General features: G+C 56.5%; 1 protein-coding gene across 1 annotated transcript in view; it reads left to right on the plus strand.

Moving 5' to 3' along the window:
* The window catches only part of LOC132814488 (mucin-2-like), a 123,716-nt gene that overhangs the window by 91,102 nt on the left and 12,407 nt on the right, over window positions 1-20,207 (plus strand). Inside the window, exon 14 of the mRNA XM_060823495.1 lies at window positions 1,517-1,789. Within this exon, the coding sequence (XP_060679478.1) occupies window positions 1,517-1,789 (273 nt within the window). The remainder of the gene's footprint in view (window positions 1-1,516; window positions 1,790-20,207) is intronic.

A 20,207-nucleotide genomic window follows, 5' to 3' on the forward strand; every position in this document is an offset into this window, starting at 1 on the left:
CCAAAGGGCCTCTTTCCACACTGTAGGGAATCTAATCTAATTATACTGACCTAACACTTCATGTCTCTCCTTATCTCTGGGCCCTCCTCCAACCCCTACACCCCCTCCCTGTCTCTGTAACCCCCTCCAGCCCCTACCCCCTCCCTATCTCTGTAACCCCCTCCAGCCCCTACCCCCTCCCTATCTCTGTAACCCCCTCCAACCCCTACACCCCCTCCCTGTCTCTGTAACCCCCTCCAGCCCCTACCCCCTCCCTATCTCTGTAACTCCCTCCAGCCCCTACACTCCCTCCCTATCTCTGTAACCCCCTCCAGCCCCCTACACCCCCCCTATCTCTGTAACCCCCTCCAGCCCCTAGACCCTCCCTATCTCTGTAACCCCTCCAGCCCCTACACCCTCCCTATCTCTGTAACCCCCTCCAGCCCCTACACCCCCTCCCTATCCCTGTAACCCCCTCCAGCCCCTACACCTCCTCCCTATCTCTGTAACCCCCTCCAGCCCCTACACCCCCTCCCTATCTCTGTAACCCCCTCCAGCCCCCTACACCCCCTCCCTATCCCTGTAACCCCCTCCAGCCCCTACACCCCCTCCCTATCTCTGTAACCCCCTCGAGCCCCTACACCCCCTCCCTATCTCTGTCACCTCCTCCAGCCCCTACACCTCCTCCCTATCTCTGTAACCCCCCTCCAGCCCCTACACCCCCTCCCTATCTCTGTAACCCCCTCCAGCCCCTACACCCCCTCCCTATCTCTGTAACCCCCTCCAGCCCCTACACCCCCTCCCTATCTCTGTAACCCCCCTCCAGCCCCTACACCCCCTCCCTATCTCTGTAACCCCCTCCAGCCCCTACACCCCCTCCCTATCTCTGTCACCTCCTCCAGCCCCTACACCCCCTCCCTATCTCTGTAACCCCCTCCAGCCCCTACACCCCCTCCCTATCTCTGTAACCCCCTCCAGCCCCTACACCCCCTCCCTATCTCTGTCACCTCCTCCAGCCCCTACACCCCCTCCCTATCTCTGTCACCTCCTCCAGCCCCTACACCCCCTCCCTATCTCTGTCACCTCCTCCAGCCCCTACACCCCCTCCCTATCTCTGTAACCTTCTACAATCCCAGACTCTCAAGTATCCCCCAATTCCCAGCGTTCCACCATTGGGGCTGTGCCTCACGTGCCTGGGGGGTCAGAGCTTTGGAATACCCTCCGGAAATCTTTCCACCTTCTCTCTCTCCCTCTCTCTCTCACTCAGTCTCTGTCTCTCTCTCTCATACTTTCTCATGGTTTCTGTCTCTCTCTCCATCTCTCCCTCACTCTCTCTCCCTCTCTTTCTCTCTCTCTCTCTCTCTCCCTCCCTCCCCCACTCTGTCCCTCCCTCCCACTGTCTCTGCTCCTTACAGCTGAACACTGACTGAATGTTTCGGGTCCTCTCTCCCTGACCCCTCCTGAGGTGACTGAGGTGTGACCTTCTCGAGAGTGACCCAGAGTGAATGGCTCACTCTGTCTGTGTGTTCACTTTCAGATAAACCTCGCAATGTCAGTATCTCACTGACCGAGGGACACCAAGGCAGACTGCAGGAAGGGGACTCTGTTACCTTACGGTGTGATGTTCTCTATACTCAACCAGCCGTCACTGGGTATTCCTGGTATCAGGACGGAACTCGGCTCCCCAGCGCTTGGAGTCAAACCATGGAAATCAGAAACATCACCTTCTCGCAGTTTGGGGAATATTTCTGTGAAGCGAGAAACACCATTGGGAGCGGCAGGTCGGAGGGGATTGAACTGAGAGGACAGTGTAAGTGCCACAGATCTCAGTGGGGAGGGTTATTGGGGGAACAGAGTCTCGTTCAGGTACCCCTGACATGGCAGTGAGGAATTACTCCCGGGAGGAAGGGGATAACCAGAGGGAGATGGAGGGAAGGCCTAAGGCAACACAATGGGAGGTGAGCACAAGTGGAAAACTGGGAGCACTGTGCACAGCTCCCCAGACTGTATATCCCTCAGTTAGACCCACACACACACAGCACTGTGCACAGCTCCCCAGACTGTATATCCCTCAGTTAGACCCACACACACAGCACTGTGCACAGCTCCCCAGACTGTATACCCCTCAGTTAGACCCACACACACAGCACTGTGCACACCTCCCCAGACTGTATACCCCTCAGTTAGACCACACTCACATCACTGTGCACAGCTCCCCAGACTGTATACCCCTCAGTTAGACCCACACACACAGCACTGTGCACACCTCCCCAGACTGTATACCCCTCAGTTAGACCACACTCACATCACTGTGCACAGCTGCCCAGACTGTATACCCCTCAGTTAGACCCACACACACAGCACTGTGCACACCTCCCCAGACTGTATACCCCTCAGTTAGACCACACACACAGCACTGTGCACAGCTCCCCAGACTGTATACCCCTCAGTAAGACCCACACACACAGCACTGTGCACAGCTCCCCAGACTGTATACCCCTCAGTTAGACCCACACACACACAGCACTGTGCACAGCTCCCCAGACTGTATACCCCTCAGTTAGACCCACACACACAGCACTGTGCACAGCTCCCCAGACTGTATACCCCTCAGTTCGACCCACACACACAGCACTGTGCACAGCTCCCCAGACTGTATACCCCTCAGTTAGACCCACACACACAGCACTGTGCACAGCTCCCCAGACTGTATACCCCTCAGTTAGACCCACACACACAGCACTGTGCACAGTTCCAAAGACTGTATACCCATCAGTTAGACCCACACACACAGCACTGTGCACACCTCCCCAGACTGTATACCCCTCAGTTAGACCCACACACACACAGCACTGTGCACACCTCCCCAGACTGTATACCCCTCAGTTAGACCCACACACACAGCACCGTGCACACCTCCCCAGACTGTATACCCCTCAGTTAGACCCACACACACAGCACTGTGCACAGCTCCCCAGACTGTATACCCCTCAGTTAGACCCACACACACAGCACTGTGCACAGTTCCCCAGACTGTATATCCCTCAGTTAGACCCACACACACAGCACTGTGCACACCTCCCCAGACTGTATATCCCTCAGTTAGACCCACACACACAGCACTGTGCACACTTCCCCAGACTGTATATCCCTCAGTTAGACCCACACACACAGCACTGTGCACACCTCCCCAGACTGTATATCCCTCAGTTAGACCCACACACACAGCACTGTGCACAGCTCCCCAGACTGTATACCCCTCAGTTAGACCCACACACACAGCACTGTGCACAGTTCCCCAGACTGTATATCCCTCAGTTAGACCCACACACACAGCACTGTGCACACCTCCCCAGACTGTATATCCCTCAGTTAGACCCACACACACAGCACTGTGCACAGCTCCCCAGACTGTATACCCCTCAGTTAGACCCACACACACAGCACTGTGCACAGCTCCCCAGACTGTATACCCCTCAGTTAGACCCACACACACAGCACTGTGCACAGCTCCCCAGACTGTATACCACTCAGTGAGACCCACACTCACAGCACTGTGCACACCTCCCCAGACTGTATATCCCTCAGTTAGACCCACACACACAGCACTGTGCACAGCTCCCCAGACTGTATACCCCTCAGTTAGACCCACACACACAGCACTGTGCACAGTTCCAAAGACTGTATACCCCTCAGTTAGACCCACACACACAGCACTGTGCACACCTCCCCAGACTGTATACCCCTCAGTTAGACCCACACACACAGCACTGTGCACAGCTCCCCAGACTGTATACCCCTCAGTTAGACCCACACACACAGCACTGTGCACAGCTCCCCAGACTGTATACCCCTCAGTTAGACCCACACACACAGCACTGTGCACAGTTCCCCAGACTGTATACCCCTCAGTTAGACCCACACTCACAGCACTGTGCACAGCTCCCCAGACTGTATACCCCTCAGTTAGACCCACACACACAGCACTGTGCACAGCTCCCCAGACTGTATACCCCTCAGTTAGACCCACACACACAGCACTGTGCACAGTTCCCCAGACTGTATACCCCTCAGTTAGACCCACACTCACAGCACTGTGCACACCTCCCCAGACTGTATACCCCTCAGTTAGACCCACACACACAGCACTGTGCACACTTCCCCAGACTGTATATCCCTCAGTTAGACCCACACACACAGCACTGTGCACAGCTCCCCAGACTGTATACCCCTCAGTTAGACCCACACTCACAGCACTGTGCACACCTCCCCAGACTGTATATCCCTCAGTTAGACCCACACACACAGCACTGTGCACAGCTCCCCAGACTGTATACCCCTCAGTTAGACCCACACACACAGCACTGTGCACAGTTCCAAAGACTGTATACCCATCAGTTAGACCCACACACACAGCACTGTGCACACCTCCCCAGACTGTATACCCCTCAGTTACACCCACACACACAGCACTGTGCACAGCTCCCCAGACTGTATACCCCTCAGTTAGACCCACACACACAGCACTGTGCACAGCTCCCCAGACTGTATACCCCTCAGTTAGACCCACACACACAGCACTGTGCACAGCTCCCCAGACTGTATACCCCTCAGTTAGACCCACACACACAGCACTGTGCACACCTCCCCAGACTGTATATCCCTCAGTTAGACCCACACACACAGCACCGTGCACAGCTCCCCAGACTGTATACCCCTCAGTTAGACCCACACACACAGCACCGTGCACACCTCCCCAGACTGTATATCCCTCAGTTAGACCCACACACACAGCACTGTGCACACCTCCCCAGACTGTATACCCCTCAGTTAGACCCACACACACAGCACTGTGCACAGTTCCCCAGACTGTATATCCCTCAGTTAGACCCACACACACAGCACTGTGCACAGCTCCCCAGACTGTATATCCCTCAGTTAGACCCACACACACAGCACTGTGCACAGCTCCCCAGACTGTATACCCCTCAGTTAGACCCACACACACACAGCACTGTGCACACCTCCCCAGACTGTATAACCCTCAGTTAGACCCACACACACACAGCACTGTGCACAGCTCCCCAGACTGTATACCCTCAGTTAGACCCACACACACAGCACTGTGCACACCTCCCCAGACTGTATACCCCTCAGTTAGACCCACACACACAGCACTGTGCACAGTTCCCCAGACTGTATATCCCTCAGTTAGACCCACACACACAGCACTGTGCACAGCTCCCCAGACTGTATACCCCTCACTTAGACCCACACACACAGCACTGTGCACACCTCCCCACACTGTATACCCCTCAGTTAGACCCACACACACAGCACTGTGCACAGCTACCCAGACTGTATACCCCTCAGTTAGACCCACACACACAGCACTGTGCACAGCTCCCCAGACTGTATATCCCTCAGTAACACCCACACACACAGCACTGTGCACAGCTCCCCAGACTGTATATCCCTCAGTTAGACCCACACACACAGCACTGTGCACAGCTCCCCAGACTGTATATCCCTCAGTTAGACCCACACACACACAGCACTGTGCACACCTCCCCAGACTATATACCCCTCAGTTAGACCCACACACACAGCACTGTGCACAGCTCCCCAGACTGTATACCCCTCAGTTAGACCCACACACACACAGCACTGTGCACAGCTCCCCAGACTGTATACCCCTCAGTTAGACCCACACACACACAGCACTGTGCACACCTCCCCAGACTGTATATCCCTCAGTTAGACCCACACACACAGCACTGTGCACAGTTCCCCAGACTGTATACCCCTCAGTTAGACCCACACACACAGCACTGTGCACACCTCCCCAGACTGTATACCCCTCAGTTAGACCCACACGCACACAGCACTGTGCACACCTCCCCAGACTGTATATCCCTCAGTTAGACCCACACACACAGCACTGTGCACAGCTCCCCAGACTGTATATCCCTCAGTTAGACCCACACACACACAGCACTGTGCACAGTTCCCCAGACTGTATATCCCTCAGTTACACCCACACACACAGCACTGTGCACAGCTCCCCAGACTGTATATCCCTCAGTTAGATCCACACACACAGCACTGTGCACAGCTCCCCAGACTGTATACCCCTCAGTTAGACCCACACACACAGCACTGTGCACACCTCCCCAGACTGTATATCCCTCAGTTAGATCCACACACACAGCACTGTGCACAGCTCACCAGACTGTATACCCCTCAGTTAGACCCACACACACAGCACTGTGCACACCTCCCCAGACTGTATATCCCTCAGTTACACCCACACACACACAGCACTGTGCACAGCTCCCCAGACTGTATATCCCTCAGTTAGACCCACACACACAGCACTGTGCACACCTCCCCAGACTGTATACCCCTCAGTTAGACCCACACACACAGCACTGTGCACACCTCCCCAGACTGTATACCCCTCAGTTAGACCCACACACACAGCACTGTGCACAGTTCCCCAGACTGTATACCCCTCAGTTAGACCCACACTCACAGCACTGTGCACAGCTCCCCAGACTGTATACCCCTCAGTTAGACCCACACACACAGCACTGTGCACAGCTCCCCAGACTGTATACCCCTCAGTTAGACCCACACACACAGCACTGTGCACAGTTCCCCAGACTGTATACCCCTCAGTTAGACCCACACTCACAGCACTGTGCACACCTCCCCAGACTGTATACCCCTCAGTTAGACCCACACACACAGCACTGTGCACACTTCCCCAGACTGTATATCCCTCAGTTAGACCCACACACACAGCACTGTGCACAGCTCCCCAGACTGTATACCCCTCAGTTAGACCCACACTCACAGCACTGTGCACACCTCCCCAGACTGTATATCCCTCAGTTAGACCCACACACACAGCACTGTGCACAGCTCCCCAGACTGTATACCCCTCAGTTAGACCCACACACACAGCACTGTGCACAGTTCCAAAGACTGTATACCCATCAGTTAGACCCACACACACAGCACTGTGCACACCTCCCCAGACTGTATACCCCTCAGTTACACCCACACACACAGCACTGTGCACAGCTCCCCAGACTGTATACCCCTCAGTTAGACCCACACACACAGCACTGTGCACAGCTCCCCAGACTGTATACCCCTCAGTTAGACCCACACACACAGCACTGTGCACAGCTCCCCAGACTGTATACCCCTCAGTTAGACCCACACACACAGCACTGTGCACACCTCCCCAGACTGTATATCCCTCAGTTAGACCCACACACACAGCACCGTGCACAGCTCCCCAGACTGTATACCCCTCAGTTAGACCCACACACACAGCACCGTGCACACCTCCCCAGACTGTATATCCCTCAGTTAGACCCACACACACAGCACTGTGCACACCTCCCCAGACTGTATACCCCTCAGTTAGACCCACACACACAGCACTGTGCACAGTTCCCCAGACTGTATATCCCTCAGTTAGACCCACACACACAGCACTGTGCACAGCTCCCCAGACTGTATATCCCTCAGTTAGACCCACACACACAGCACTGTGCACAGCTCCCCAGACTGTATACCCCTCAGTTAGACCCACACACACACAGCACTGTGCACACCTCCCCAGACTGTATAACCCTCAGTTAGACCCACACACACACAGCACTGTGCACAGCTCCCCAGACTGTATACCCCTCAGTTAGACCCACACACACAGCACTGTGCACACCTCCCCAGACTGTATACCCCTCAGTTAGACCCACACACACAGCACTGTGCACAGTTCCCCAGACTGTATATCCCTCAGTTAGACCCACACACACAGCACTGTGCACAGCTCCCCAGACTGTATACCCCTCACTTAGACCCACACACACAGCACTGTGCACACCTCCCCACACTGTATACCCCTCAGTTACACCCACACACACAGCACTGTGCACAGCTACCCAGACTGTATACCCCTCAGTTAGACCCACACACACAGCACTGTGCACAGCTCCCCAGACTGTATATCCCTCAGTAACACCCACACACACAGCACTGTGCACAGCTCCCCAGACTGTATATCCCTCAGTTAGACCCACACACACAGCACTGTGCACAGCTCCCCAGACTGTATATCCCTCAGTTAGACCCACACACACACAGCACTGTGCACACCTCCCCAGACTATATACCCCTCAGTTAGACCCACACACACAGCACTGTGCACAGCTCCCCAGACTGTATACCCCTCAGTTAGACCCACACACACACAGCACTGTGCACAGCTCCCCAGACTGTATACCCCTCAGTTAGACCCACACACACACAGCACTGTGCACACCTCCCCAGACTGTATATCCCTCAGTTAGACCCACACACACAGCACTGTGCACAGTTCCCCAGACTGTATACCCCTCAGTTAGACCCACACACACAGCACTGTGCACACCTCCCCAGACTGTATATCCCTCAGTTAGACCCACACACACAGCACTGTGCACAGCTCCCCAGACTGTATATCCCTCAGTTAGACCCACACACACACAGCACTGTGCACAGTTCCCCAGACTGTATATCCCTCAGTTACACCCACACACACAGCACTGTGCACAGCTCCCCAGACTGTATATCCCTCAGTTACACCCACACACACAGCACTGTGCACAGCTCCCCAGACTGTATATCCCTCAGTTAGATCCACACACACAGCACTGTGCACAGCTCCCCAGACTGTATACCCCTCAGTTAGACCCACACACACAGCACTGTGCACACCTCCCCAGACTGTATATCCCTCAGTTAGATCCACACACACAGCACTGTGCACAGCTCACCAGACTGTATACCCCTCAGTTAGACCCACACACACAGCACTGTGCACACCTCCCCAGACTGTATATCCCTCAGTTACACCCACACACACACAGCACTGTGCACAGCTCCCCAGACTGTATATCCCTCAGTTAGACCCACACACACAGCACTGTGCACACCTCCCCAGACTGTATACCCCTCAGTTAGACCCACACACACAGCACTGTGCACACCTCCCCAGACTGTATACCCCTCAGTTACACCCACACACACAGCACTGTGCACACCTCCCCAGACTGTATATCCCTCAGTTAGACCCACACACACAGCACTGTGCACAGCTCCCCAGACTGTATACCCTCAGTTAGACCCACACACACAGCACTGTGCACAGCTCCCCAGACTGTATACCCCTCAGTTAGACCCACACACAGACAGCACTGTGCACACCTCCCCAGACTGTATATCCCTCAGTTAGACCCACACACACAGCACTGTGCACACCTCCCCAGACTGTATACCCCTCAGTTAGACCCACACACACAGCACTGTGCACAGCTCCCCAGACTGTATACCCCTCAGTTAGACCCACACACACACAGCACTGTGCACAGCTCCCCAGACTGTATACCCCTCAGTTAGACCCACACACACACAGCACTGTGCACAGTTCCAGACTCTGTATCCCTCAGTCAGACCCACACTCGGAGCACCGTGCACAGTTCCAGTCTCTGTATCCCTCAGTCAGACCCAGACTCGGAGCACTGTGCACAGATCCAGCCTCTGTATCCCTCAGTCAGACCCACACTCGGAGCACCGTGCACAGTTCCAGTCTCCGTATCCCTCAGTCAGACCCACACTCGGAGCACCGTGCACAGTTCCAGTCTCTGTATCCCTCAGTCAGACCCACACTCGGAGCACCGTGCACAGTTCCAGTCTCCGTATCCCTCAGTCAGACCCACACTCGGAGCACCGTGCACAGTTCCAGTCTCTGTATCCCTCAGTCAGACCCACACTCGGAGCACCGTGCACAGTTCCAGTCTCCGTATCCCTCTGTCAGACCCACACTCGGAGCACCGTGCACAGTTCCAGTCTCCGTATCCCTCAGTCAGACCCACACTCGGAGCACCGTGCACAGTTCCAGTCTCCGTATCCCTCAGTCAGACCCACACTCGGAGCACCGTGCACAGTTCCAGTCTCCGTATCCCTCAGTCAGACCCACACTCGGAGCACCGTGCACAGTTCCAGTCTCCGTATCCCTCAGTCAGACCCACACTCGGAGCACCGTGCACAGTTCCAGTCTCCGTATCCCTCAGTCAGACCCACACTCGGAGCACCGTGCACAGTTCCAGTCTCCGTATCCCTCAGTCAGACCCACACTCGGAGCACCGTGCACAGTTCCAGTCTCTGTATCCCTCAGTTAGACCCACACTCGGAGCACCGTGCACAGTTCCAGTCTCCGTATCCCTCAGTTAGACCCACACTCGGAGCACCGTGCACAGTTCCAGTCTCTGTATCCCTTAGTTAGACCCACACTCGGAGCACCGTGCACAGTTCCAGTCTCTGTATCCCTCAGTTAGACCCACACTCGGAGCACCGTGCACAGTTCCAGTCTCTGTATCCCTCAGTCAGACCCACACTCGGAGCACTGTGCACAGATCCAGTCTCCGTATCCCTCAGTCAGACCCACACTCGGAGCACCGTGCACAGTTCCAGTCTCCGTATCCCTCAGTTAGACCCACACTCGGAGCACCGTGCACAGTTCCAGTCTCCGTATCCCTCAGTCAGACCCACACTCGGAGCACCGTGCACAGTTCCAGTCTCTGTATCCCTCAGTCAGACCCACACTCGGAGCACCGTGCACAGTTCCAGTCTCTGTATCCCTCAGTCAGACCCACACTCGGAGCACCGTGCTCAGTTCCAGTCTCTGTATCCCTCAGTCAGACCCACACTCGGAGCACCGTGCACAGTTCCAGTCTCTGTATCCCTCAGTTAGACCCACACTCGGAGCACCGTGCACAGTTCCAGTCTCCGTATCCCTCAGTCAGACCCACACTCGGAGCACCGTGCACAGTTCCAGTCTCCGTATCCCTCAGTCAGACCCACACTCGGAGCACCGTGCACAGTTCCAGTCTCTGTATCCCTCAGTCAGACCCACACTCGGAGCACCGTGCACAGTTCCAGTCTCTGTATCCCTCAGTCAGACCCACACTCGGAGCACCGTGCACAATTCCAGTCTCTGTATCCCTCAGTCAGACCCACACTCGGAGCACCGTGCACAGTTCCAGTCTCCGTATCCCTCAGTTAGACCCACACTCGGAGCACCGTGCACAGTTCCAGTTTCCGTATCCCTCAGTTAGACCCACATTCGGAGCACAGTGCACAGTTCCAGTCTCCGTATCCCTCAGTTAGACCCACACTCGGAGCACTATGAACAGTTCCAGTCTCCGTATCCCTCAGTGAGACCCACACTCGGAGCACCGTGCACAGTTCCAGTCTCTGTATCCCTCAGTCAGACCCACACTCGGAGCACCGTGCACAGTTCCAGTCTCTGTATCCCTCAGTTAGACCCACACTCGGAGCACCGTTCACAGTTCCAGGCTCCGTATCCCTCAGTTAGACCCACACTCGGAGCACCGTGCACAGTTCCAGTCTCCGTATCCCTCAGTTAGACCCACACTCGGAGCACCGTGCACAGTTCCAGTCTCCGTATCCCTCAGTTAGACCCACACTCGGAGCACCGTGCACAGTTCCAGTCTCTGTATCCCTCAGTCAGACCCACACTCGGAGCACTGTGCACAGATCCAGCCTCTGTATCCCTCAGTCAGACCCACACTCGGAGCACCGTGCACAGTTCCAGTCTCCGTATCCCTCAGTCAGACCCACACTCGGAGCACCGTGCACAGTTCCAGTCTCTGTATCCCTCAGTCAGACCCACACTCGGAGCACCGTGCACAGTTCCAGTCTCCGTATCCCTCAGTCAGACCCACACTCGGAGCACCGTGCACAGTTCCAGTCTCTGTATCCCTCAGTTAGACCCACACTCGGAGCACCGTTCACAGTTCCAGTCTCCGTATCCCTCAGTCAGACCCACACTCGGAGCACCGTGCACAGTTCCAGTCTCCGTATCCCTCAGTCAGACCCACACTCGGAGCACCGTGCACAGTTCCAGTCTCTGTATCCCTCAGTCAGACCCACACTCGGAGCACCGTGCACAGTTCCAGTCTCCGTATCCCTCAGTCAGACCCACACTCGGAGCACCGTGCACAGTTCCAGTCTCTGTATCCCTCAGTTAGACCCACACTCGGAGCACCGTTCACAGTTCCAGTCTCCGTATCCCTCAGTTAGACCCACACTCGGAGCACCGTGCACAGTTCCAGTCTCCGTATCCCTCAGTTAGACCCACACTCGGAGCACCGTGCACAGTTCCAGTCTCCGTATCCCTCAGTCAGACCCACACTCGGAGCACCGTGCACAGTTCCAGTCTCTGTATCCCTCAGTCAGACCCACACTCGGAGCACCGTGCACAGTTCCAGTCTCTGTATCCCTCAGTCAGACCCACACTCGGAGCACCGTGCACAATTCCAGTCTCTGTATCCCTCAGTCAGACCCACACTCGGAGCACCGTGCACAGTTCCAGTCTCCGTATCCCTCAGTTAGACCCACACTCGGAGCACCGTGCACAGTTCCAGTTTCCGTATCCCTCAGTTAGACCCACATTCGGAGCACAGTGCACAGTTCCAGTCTCCGTATCCCTCAGTTAGACCCACACTCGGAGCACCGTGCACAGTTCCAGTCTCCGTATCCCTCAGTTAGACCCACACTCGGAGCACCGTGCACAGTTCCAGTCTCCGTATCCCTCAGTCAGACCCACACTCGGAGCACCGTGCACAGTTCCAGTCTCTGTATCCCTCAGTCAGACCCACACTCGGAGCACCGTGCACAGTTCCAGTCTCTGTATCCCTCAGTCAGACCCACACTCGGAGCACCGTGCACAATTCCAGTCTCTGTATCCCTCAGTCAGACCCACACTCGGAGCACCGTGCACAGTTCCAGTCTCCGTATCCCTCAGTTAGACCCACACTCGGAGCACCGTGCACAGTTCCAGTTTCCGTATCCCTCAGTTAGACCCACATTCGGAGCACAGTGCACAGTTCCAGTCTCCGTATCCCTCAGTTAGACCCACACTCGGAGCACTATGAAAAGTTCCAGTCTCCGTATCCCTCAGTGAGACCCACACTCGGAGCACCGTGCACAGTTCCAGTCTCTGTATCCCTCAGTTAGACCCACACTCGGAGCACCGTGCACAGTTCCAGTCTCTGTATCCCTCAGTTAGACCCACACTCGGAGCACCGTTCACAGTTCCAGTCTCCGTATCCCTCAGTTAGACCCACACTCGGAGCACCGTGCACAGTTCCAGTCTCCGTATCCCTCAGTTAGACCCACACTCGGAGCACCGTGCACAGTTCCAGTCTCCGTATCCCTCAGTTAGACCCACACTCGGAGCACCGTGCACAGTTCCAGTCTCTGTATCCCTCAGTCAGACCCACACTCGGAGCACTGTGCACAGATCCAGCCTCTGTATCCCTCAGTCAGACCCACACTCGGAGCACCGTGCACAGTTCCAGTCTCCGTATCCCTCAGTCAGACCCACACTCGGAGCACCGTGCACAGTTCCAGTCTCCGTATCCCTCAGTCAGACCCACACTCGGAGCACCGTGCACAGTTCCAGTCTCCGTATCCCTCAGTTAGACCCACACTCGGAGCACCGTGCTCAGTTCCAGTCTCCGTATCCCTCAGTCAGACCCACACTCGGAGCACCGTGCACAGTTCCAGTCTCCGTATCCCTCAGTCAGACCCACACTCGGAGCACCGTGCACAGTTCCAGTCTCCGTATCCCTCAGTCAGACCCACACTCGGAGCACCGTGCACAGTTCCAGTCTCCGTATCCCTCAGTCAGACCCACACTCGGAGCACCGTGCACAGTTCCAGTCTCAGTATCCCTCAGTTAGACCCACACTCTGAGCACCGTGCACAGTTCCAGTCTCCGTATCCCTCAGTCAGACCCACACTCGGAGCACCGTGCACAGTTCCATTCTCTGTATCCCTCAGTCAGACCCACACTCGGAGCACCGTGCACAGTTCCAGTCTCCGTATCCCTCAGTTAGACCCACACTCGGAGCACCGTGCACAGTTCCAGTCTCCGTATCCCTCAGTTAGACCCACACTCGGAGCACCGTGCACAGTTCCAGTCTCAGTATCCCTCAGTCAGACCCACACTCGGAGCACCGTGCACAGTTCCAGTCTCCGTATCCCTCAGTTAGACCCACACTCGGAGCACCGTGCACAGTTCCAGTCTCTGTATCCCTCAGTCAGACCCACACTCGGAGCACCGTGCACAGTTCCAGTCTCTGTATCCCTCAGTCAGACCCACACTCGGAGCACCGTGCACAGTTCCAGTCTCTGTATCCCTCAGTCAGACCCACACTCGGAGCACCGTGCACAGTTCCAGTCTCCGTATCCCTCAGTCAGACCCACACTCGGAGCACCGTGCACAGTTCCAGTCTCTGTATCCCTCTGTCAGACCCACACTCGGAGCACCGTGCACAGTTCCAGTCTCCGTATCCCTCAGTCAGACCCACACTCGGAGCACCGTGCACAGTTCCAGTCTCTGTATCCCTCTGTCAGACCCACACTCGGAGCACCGTGCACAGTTCCAGTCTCCGTATCCCTCAGTCAGACCCACACTCGGAGCACCGTGCACAGTTCCAGTCTCCGTATCCCTCAGTCAGACCCACACTCGGAGCACCGTGCACAGTTCCAGTCTCCGTATCCCTCAGTCAGACCCACACTCGGAGCACCGTGCACAGTTCCAGTCTCTGTATCCCTCAGTCAGACCCACACTCGGAGCACCGTGCACAGTTCCAGTCTCCGTATCCCTCAGTCAGACCCACACACGGAGCACCGTGCACAGTTCCAGTCTCTGTATCCCTCAGTCAGACCCACACTCGGAGCACCGTGCACAGTTCCAGTCTCTGTATCCCTCAGTTAGACCCACACTCGGAGCACCGTGCACAGTTCCAGTCTCCGTATCCCTCAGTTAGACCCACACTCGGAGCACCGTGCACAGTTCCAGTCTCTGTATCCCTCAGTCAGACCCACACTCGGAGCACTGTGCACAGATCCAGCCTCTGTATCCCTCAGTCAGACCCACACTCGGAGCACCGTGCACAGTTCCAGTCTCCGTATCCCTCAGTCAGACCCACACTCGGAGCACCGTGCACAGTTCCAGTCTCTGTATCCCTCAGTCAGACCCACACTCGGAGCACCGTGCACAGTTCCAGTCTCCGTATCCCTCAGTCAGACCCACACTCGGAGCACCGTGCACAGTTCCAGTCTCTGTATCCCTCAGTCAGACCCACACTCGGAGCACCGTGCACAGTTCCAGTCTCTGTATCCCTCTGTCAGACCCACACTCGGAGCACCGTGCACAGTTCCAGTCTCCGTATCCCTCAGTCAGACCCACACTCGGAGCACCGTGCACAGTTCCAGTCTCCGTATCCCTCAGTCAGACCCACACTCGGAGCACCGTGCACAGTTCCAGTCTCCGTATCCCTCAGTCAGACCCACACTCGGAGCACCGTGCACAGTTCCAGTCTCCGTATCCCTCAGTCAGACCCACACTCGGAGCACCGTGCACAGTTCCAGTCTCCGTATCCCTCAGTCAGTCCCACACTCGGAGCACCGTGCACAGTTCCAGTCTCTGTATCCCTCAGTTAGACCCACACTCGGAGCACCGTGCACAGTTCCAGTCTCCGTATCCCTCAGTTAGACCCACACTCGGAGCACCGTGCACAGTTCCAGTCTCTGTATCCCTTAGTTAGACCCACACTCGGAGCACCGTGCACAGTTCCAGTCTCTGTATCCCTCAGTTAGACCCACACTCGGAGCACCGTGCACAGTTCCAGTCTCTGTATCCCTCAGTCAGACCCACACTCGGAGCACTGTGCACAGATCCAGTCTCCGTATCCCTCAGTCAGACCCACACTCGGAGCACCGTGCACAGTTCCAGTCTCCGTATCCCTCAGTTAGAGCCACACTCGGTGCACCGTGCACAGTTCCAGTCTCCGTATCCCTCAGTCAGACCCACACTCGGAGCACCGTGCACAGTTCCAGTCTCTGTATCCCTCAGTCAGACCCACACTCGGAGCACCGTGCACAGTTCCAGTCTCTGTATCCCTCAGTCAGACCCACACTCGGAGCACCGTGCTCAGTTCCAGTCTCTGTATCCCTCAGTCAGACCCACACTCGGAGCACCGTGCACAGTTCCAGTCTCTGTATCCCTCAGTTAGACCCACACTCGGAGCACCGTGCACAGTTCCAGTCTCCGTATCCCTCAGTCAGACCCACACTCGGAGCACCGTGCACAGTTCCAGTCTCTGTATCCCTCAGTCAGACCCACACTCGGAGCACCGTGCACAGTTCCAGTCTCTGTATCCCTCAGTCAGACCCACACTCGGAGCACCGTGCACAATTCCAGTCTCTGTATCCCTCAGTCAGACCCACACTCGGAGCACCGTGCACAGTTCCAGTCTCCGTATCCCTCAGTTAGACCCACACTCGGAGCACCGTGCACAGTTCCAGTTTCCGTATCCCTCAGTTAGACCCACATTCGGAGCACAGTGCACAGTTCCAGTCTCCGTATCCCTCAGTTAGACCCACACTCGGAGCACTATGAACAGTTCCAGTCTCCGTATCCCTCAGTGAGACCCACACTCGGAGCACCGTGCACAGTTCCAGTCTCTGTATCCCTCAGTCAGACCCACACTCGGAGCACCGTGCACAGTTCCAGTCTCCGTATCCCTCAGTTAGACCCACACTCGGAGCACCGTGCACAGTTCCAGTCTCCGTATCCCTCAGTTAGACCCACACTCGGAGCACCGTGCACAGTTCCAGTCTCTGTATCCCTCAGTCAGACCCACACTCGGAGCACTGTGCACAGATCCAGCCTCTGTATCCCTCAGTCAGACCCACACTCGGAGCACCGTGCACAGTTCCAGTCTCCGTATCCCTCAGTCAGACCCACACTCGGAGCACCGTGCACAGTTCCAGTCTCTGTATCCCTCAGTCAGACCCACACTCGGAGCACCGTGCACAGTTCCAGTCTCCGTATCCCTCAGTTAGACCCACACTCGGAGCACCGTGCACAGTTCCAGTCTCCGTATCCCTCAGTCAGACCCACACTCGGAGCACCGTGCACAGTTCCAGTCTCCGTATCCCTCAGTCAGACCCACACTCGGAGCACCGTGCACAGTTCCAGTCTCTGTATCCCTCAGTTAGACCCACACTCGGAGCACCGTTCACAGTTCCAGTCTCCGTATCCCTCAGTTAGACCCACACTCGGAGCACCGTGCACAGTTCCAGTCTCCGTATCCCTCAGTTAGACCCACACTCGGAGCACCGTGCACAGTTCCAGTCTCCGTATCCCTCAGTCAGACCCACACTCGGAGCACCGTGCACAGTTCCAGTCTCTGTATCCCTCAGTCAGACCCACACTCGGAGCACCGTGCACAGTTCCAGTCTCTGTATCCCTCAGTCAGACCCACACTCGGAGCACCGTGCACAATTCCAGTCTCTGTATCCCTCAGTCAGACCCACACTCGGAGCACCGTGCACAGTTCCAGTCTCCGTATCCCTCAGTTAGACCCACACTCGGAGCACCGTGCACAGTTCCAGTTTCCGTATCCCTCAGTTAGACCCACATTCGGAGCACAGTGCACAGTTCCAGTCTCCGTATCCCTCAGTTAGACCCACACTCGGAGCACTATGAACAGTTCCAGTCTCCGTATCCCTCAGTGAGACCCACACTCGGAGCACCGTGCACAGTTCCAGTCTCTGTATCCCTCAGTCAGACCCACACTCGGAGCACCGTGCACAGTTCCAGTCTCTGTATCCCTCAGTTAGACCCACACTCGGAGCACCGTTCACAGTTCCAGTCTCCGTATCCCTCAGTTAGACCCACACTCGGAGCACCGTGCACAGTTCCAGTCTCCGTATCCCTCAGTTAGACCCACACTCGGAGCACCGTGCACAGTTCCAGTCTCCGTATCCCTCAGTTAGACCCACACTCGGAGCACCGTGCACAGTTCCAGTCTCTGTATCCCTCAGTCAGACCCACACTCGGAGCACTGTGCACAGATCCAGCCTCTGTATCCCTCAGTCAGACCCACACTCGGAGCACCGTGCACAGTTCCAGTCTCCGTATCCCTCAGTCAGACCCACACTCGGAGCACCGTGCACAGTTCCAGTCTCTGTATCCCTCAGTCAGACCCACACTCGGAGCACCGTGCACAGTTCCAGTCTCCGTATCCCTCAGTTAGACCCACACTCGGAGCACCGTGCACAGTTCCAGTCTCCGTATCCCTCAGTCAGACCCACACTCGGAGCACCGTGCACAGTTCCAGTCTCCGTATCCCTCAGTCAGACCCACACTCGGAGCACCGTGCACAGTTCCAGTCTCCGTATCCCTCAGTCAGACCCACACTCGGAGCACCGTGCACAGTTCCAGTCTCCGTATCCCTCAGTCAGACCCACACTCGGAGCACCGTGCACAGTTCCAGTCTCAGTATCCCTCAGTTAGACCCACACTCTGAGCACCGTGCACAGTTCCAGTCTCCGTATCCCTCAGTCAGACCCACACTCGGAGCACCGTGCACAGTTCCAGTCTCTGTATCCCTCAGTCAGACCCACACTCGGAGCACCGTGCACAGTTCCAGTCTCCGTATCCCTCAGTTAGACCCACACTCGGAGCACCGTGCACAGTTCCAGTCTCCGTATCCCTCAGTTAGACCCACACTTGGAGCACCGTGCACAGTTCCAGTCTCAGTATCCCTCAGTCAGACCCACACTCGGAGCACCGTGCACAGTTCCAGTCTCCGTATCCCTCAGTTAGACCCACACTCGGAGCACCGTGCACAGTTCCAGTCTCTGTATCCCTCAGTCAGACCCACACTCGGAGCACCGTGCACAGTTCCAGTCTCTGTATCCCTCAGTCAGACCCACACTCGGAGCACCGTGCACAGTTCCAGTCTCTGTATCCCTCAGTCAGACCCACACTCGGAGCACCGTGCACAGTTCCAGTCTCCGTATCCCTCAGTCAGACCCACACTCGGAGCACCGTGCACAGTTCCAGTCTCTGTATCCCTCTGTCAGACCCACACTCGGAGCACCGTGCACAGTTCCAGTCTCCGTATCCCTCAGTCAGACCCACACTCGGAGCACCGTGCACAGTTCCAGTCTCCGTATCCCTCAGTCAGACCCACACTCGAAGCACCGTGCACAGTTCCAGTCTCCGTATCCCTCAGTCAGACCCACACTCGGAGCACCGTGCACAGTTCCAGTCTCCGTATCCCTCAGTCAGACCCACACTCGGAGCACCGTGCACAGTTCCAGTCTCCGTATCCCTCAGTCAGACCCACACTCGGAGCACCGTGCACAGTTCCAGTCTCCGTATCCCTCAGTCAGACCCACACTCGGAGCACTGTGCACAGATCCAGCCTCTGTGTCCCTCAGTCAGACCCACACTCGGAGCACCGTGCACAGTTCCAGTCTCCGTATCCCTCAGTCAGACCCACACTCGGAGCACCGTGCACAGTTCCAGTCTCTGTATCCCTCAGTTAGACCCACACTCGGAGCACCGTGCACAGTTCCAGTCTCTGTATCCCTCTGTCAGACCCACACTCGGAGCACCGTGCACAGTTCCAGTCTCCGTATCCCTCAGTCAGACCCACACTCGGAGCACCGTGCACAGTTCCAGTCTCCGTATCCCTCAGTCAGACCCACACTCGGAGCACCGTGCACAGTTCCAGTCTCCGTATCCCTCAGTCAGACCCACACTCGGAGCACCGTGCACAGTTCCAGTCTCCGTATCCCTCAGTCAGACCCACACTCGGAGCACCGTGCACAGTTCCAGTCTCCGTATCCCTCAGTCAGACCCACACTCGGAGCACCGTGCACAGTTCCAGTCTCCGTATCCCTCAGTCAGACCCACACTCGGAGCACCGTGCACAGTTCCAGTCTCCGTATCCCTCAGTCAGACCCACACTCGGAGCACCGTGCACAGTTCCAGTCTCTGTATCCCTCAGTTAGACCCACACTCGGAGCACCGTGCACAGTTCCAGTCTCCGTATCCCTCAGTTAGACCCACACTCGGAGCACCGTGCACAGTTCCAGTCTCCGTATCCCTCAGTTAGACCCACACTCGGAGCACTATGCACAGTTCCAGTCTCCGTATCCCTCAGTGAGACCCACACTCGGAGCACCGTGCACAGTTCCAGTCTCTGTATCCCTCAGTTCGACCCACACTCGGAGCACCGTTCACAGTTCCAGTCTCCGTATCCCTCAGTTAGACCCAC

Source organism: Hemiscyllium ocellatum, unplaced genomic scaffold (assembly GCF_020745735.1).
Source record: "Hemiscyllium ocellatum isolate sHemOce1 unplaced genomic scaffold, sHemOce1.pat.X.cur. scaffold_836_pat_ctg1, whole genome shotgun sequence".
Classification (NCBI taxonomy): domain Eukaryota; kingdom Metazoa; phylum Chordata; class Chondrichthyes; order Orectolobiformes; family Hemiscylliidae; genus Hemiscyllium; species Hemiscyllium ocellatum.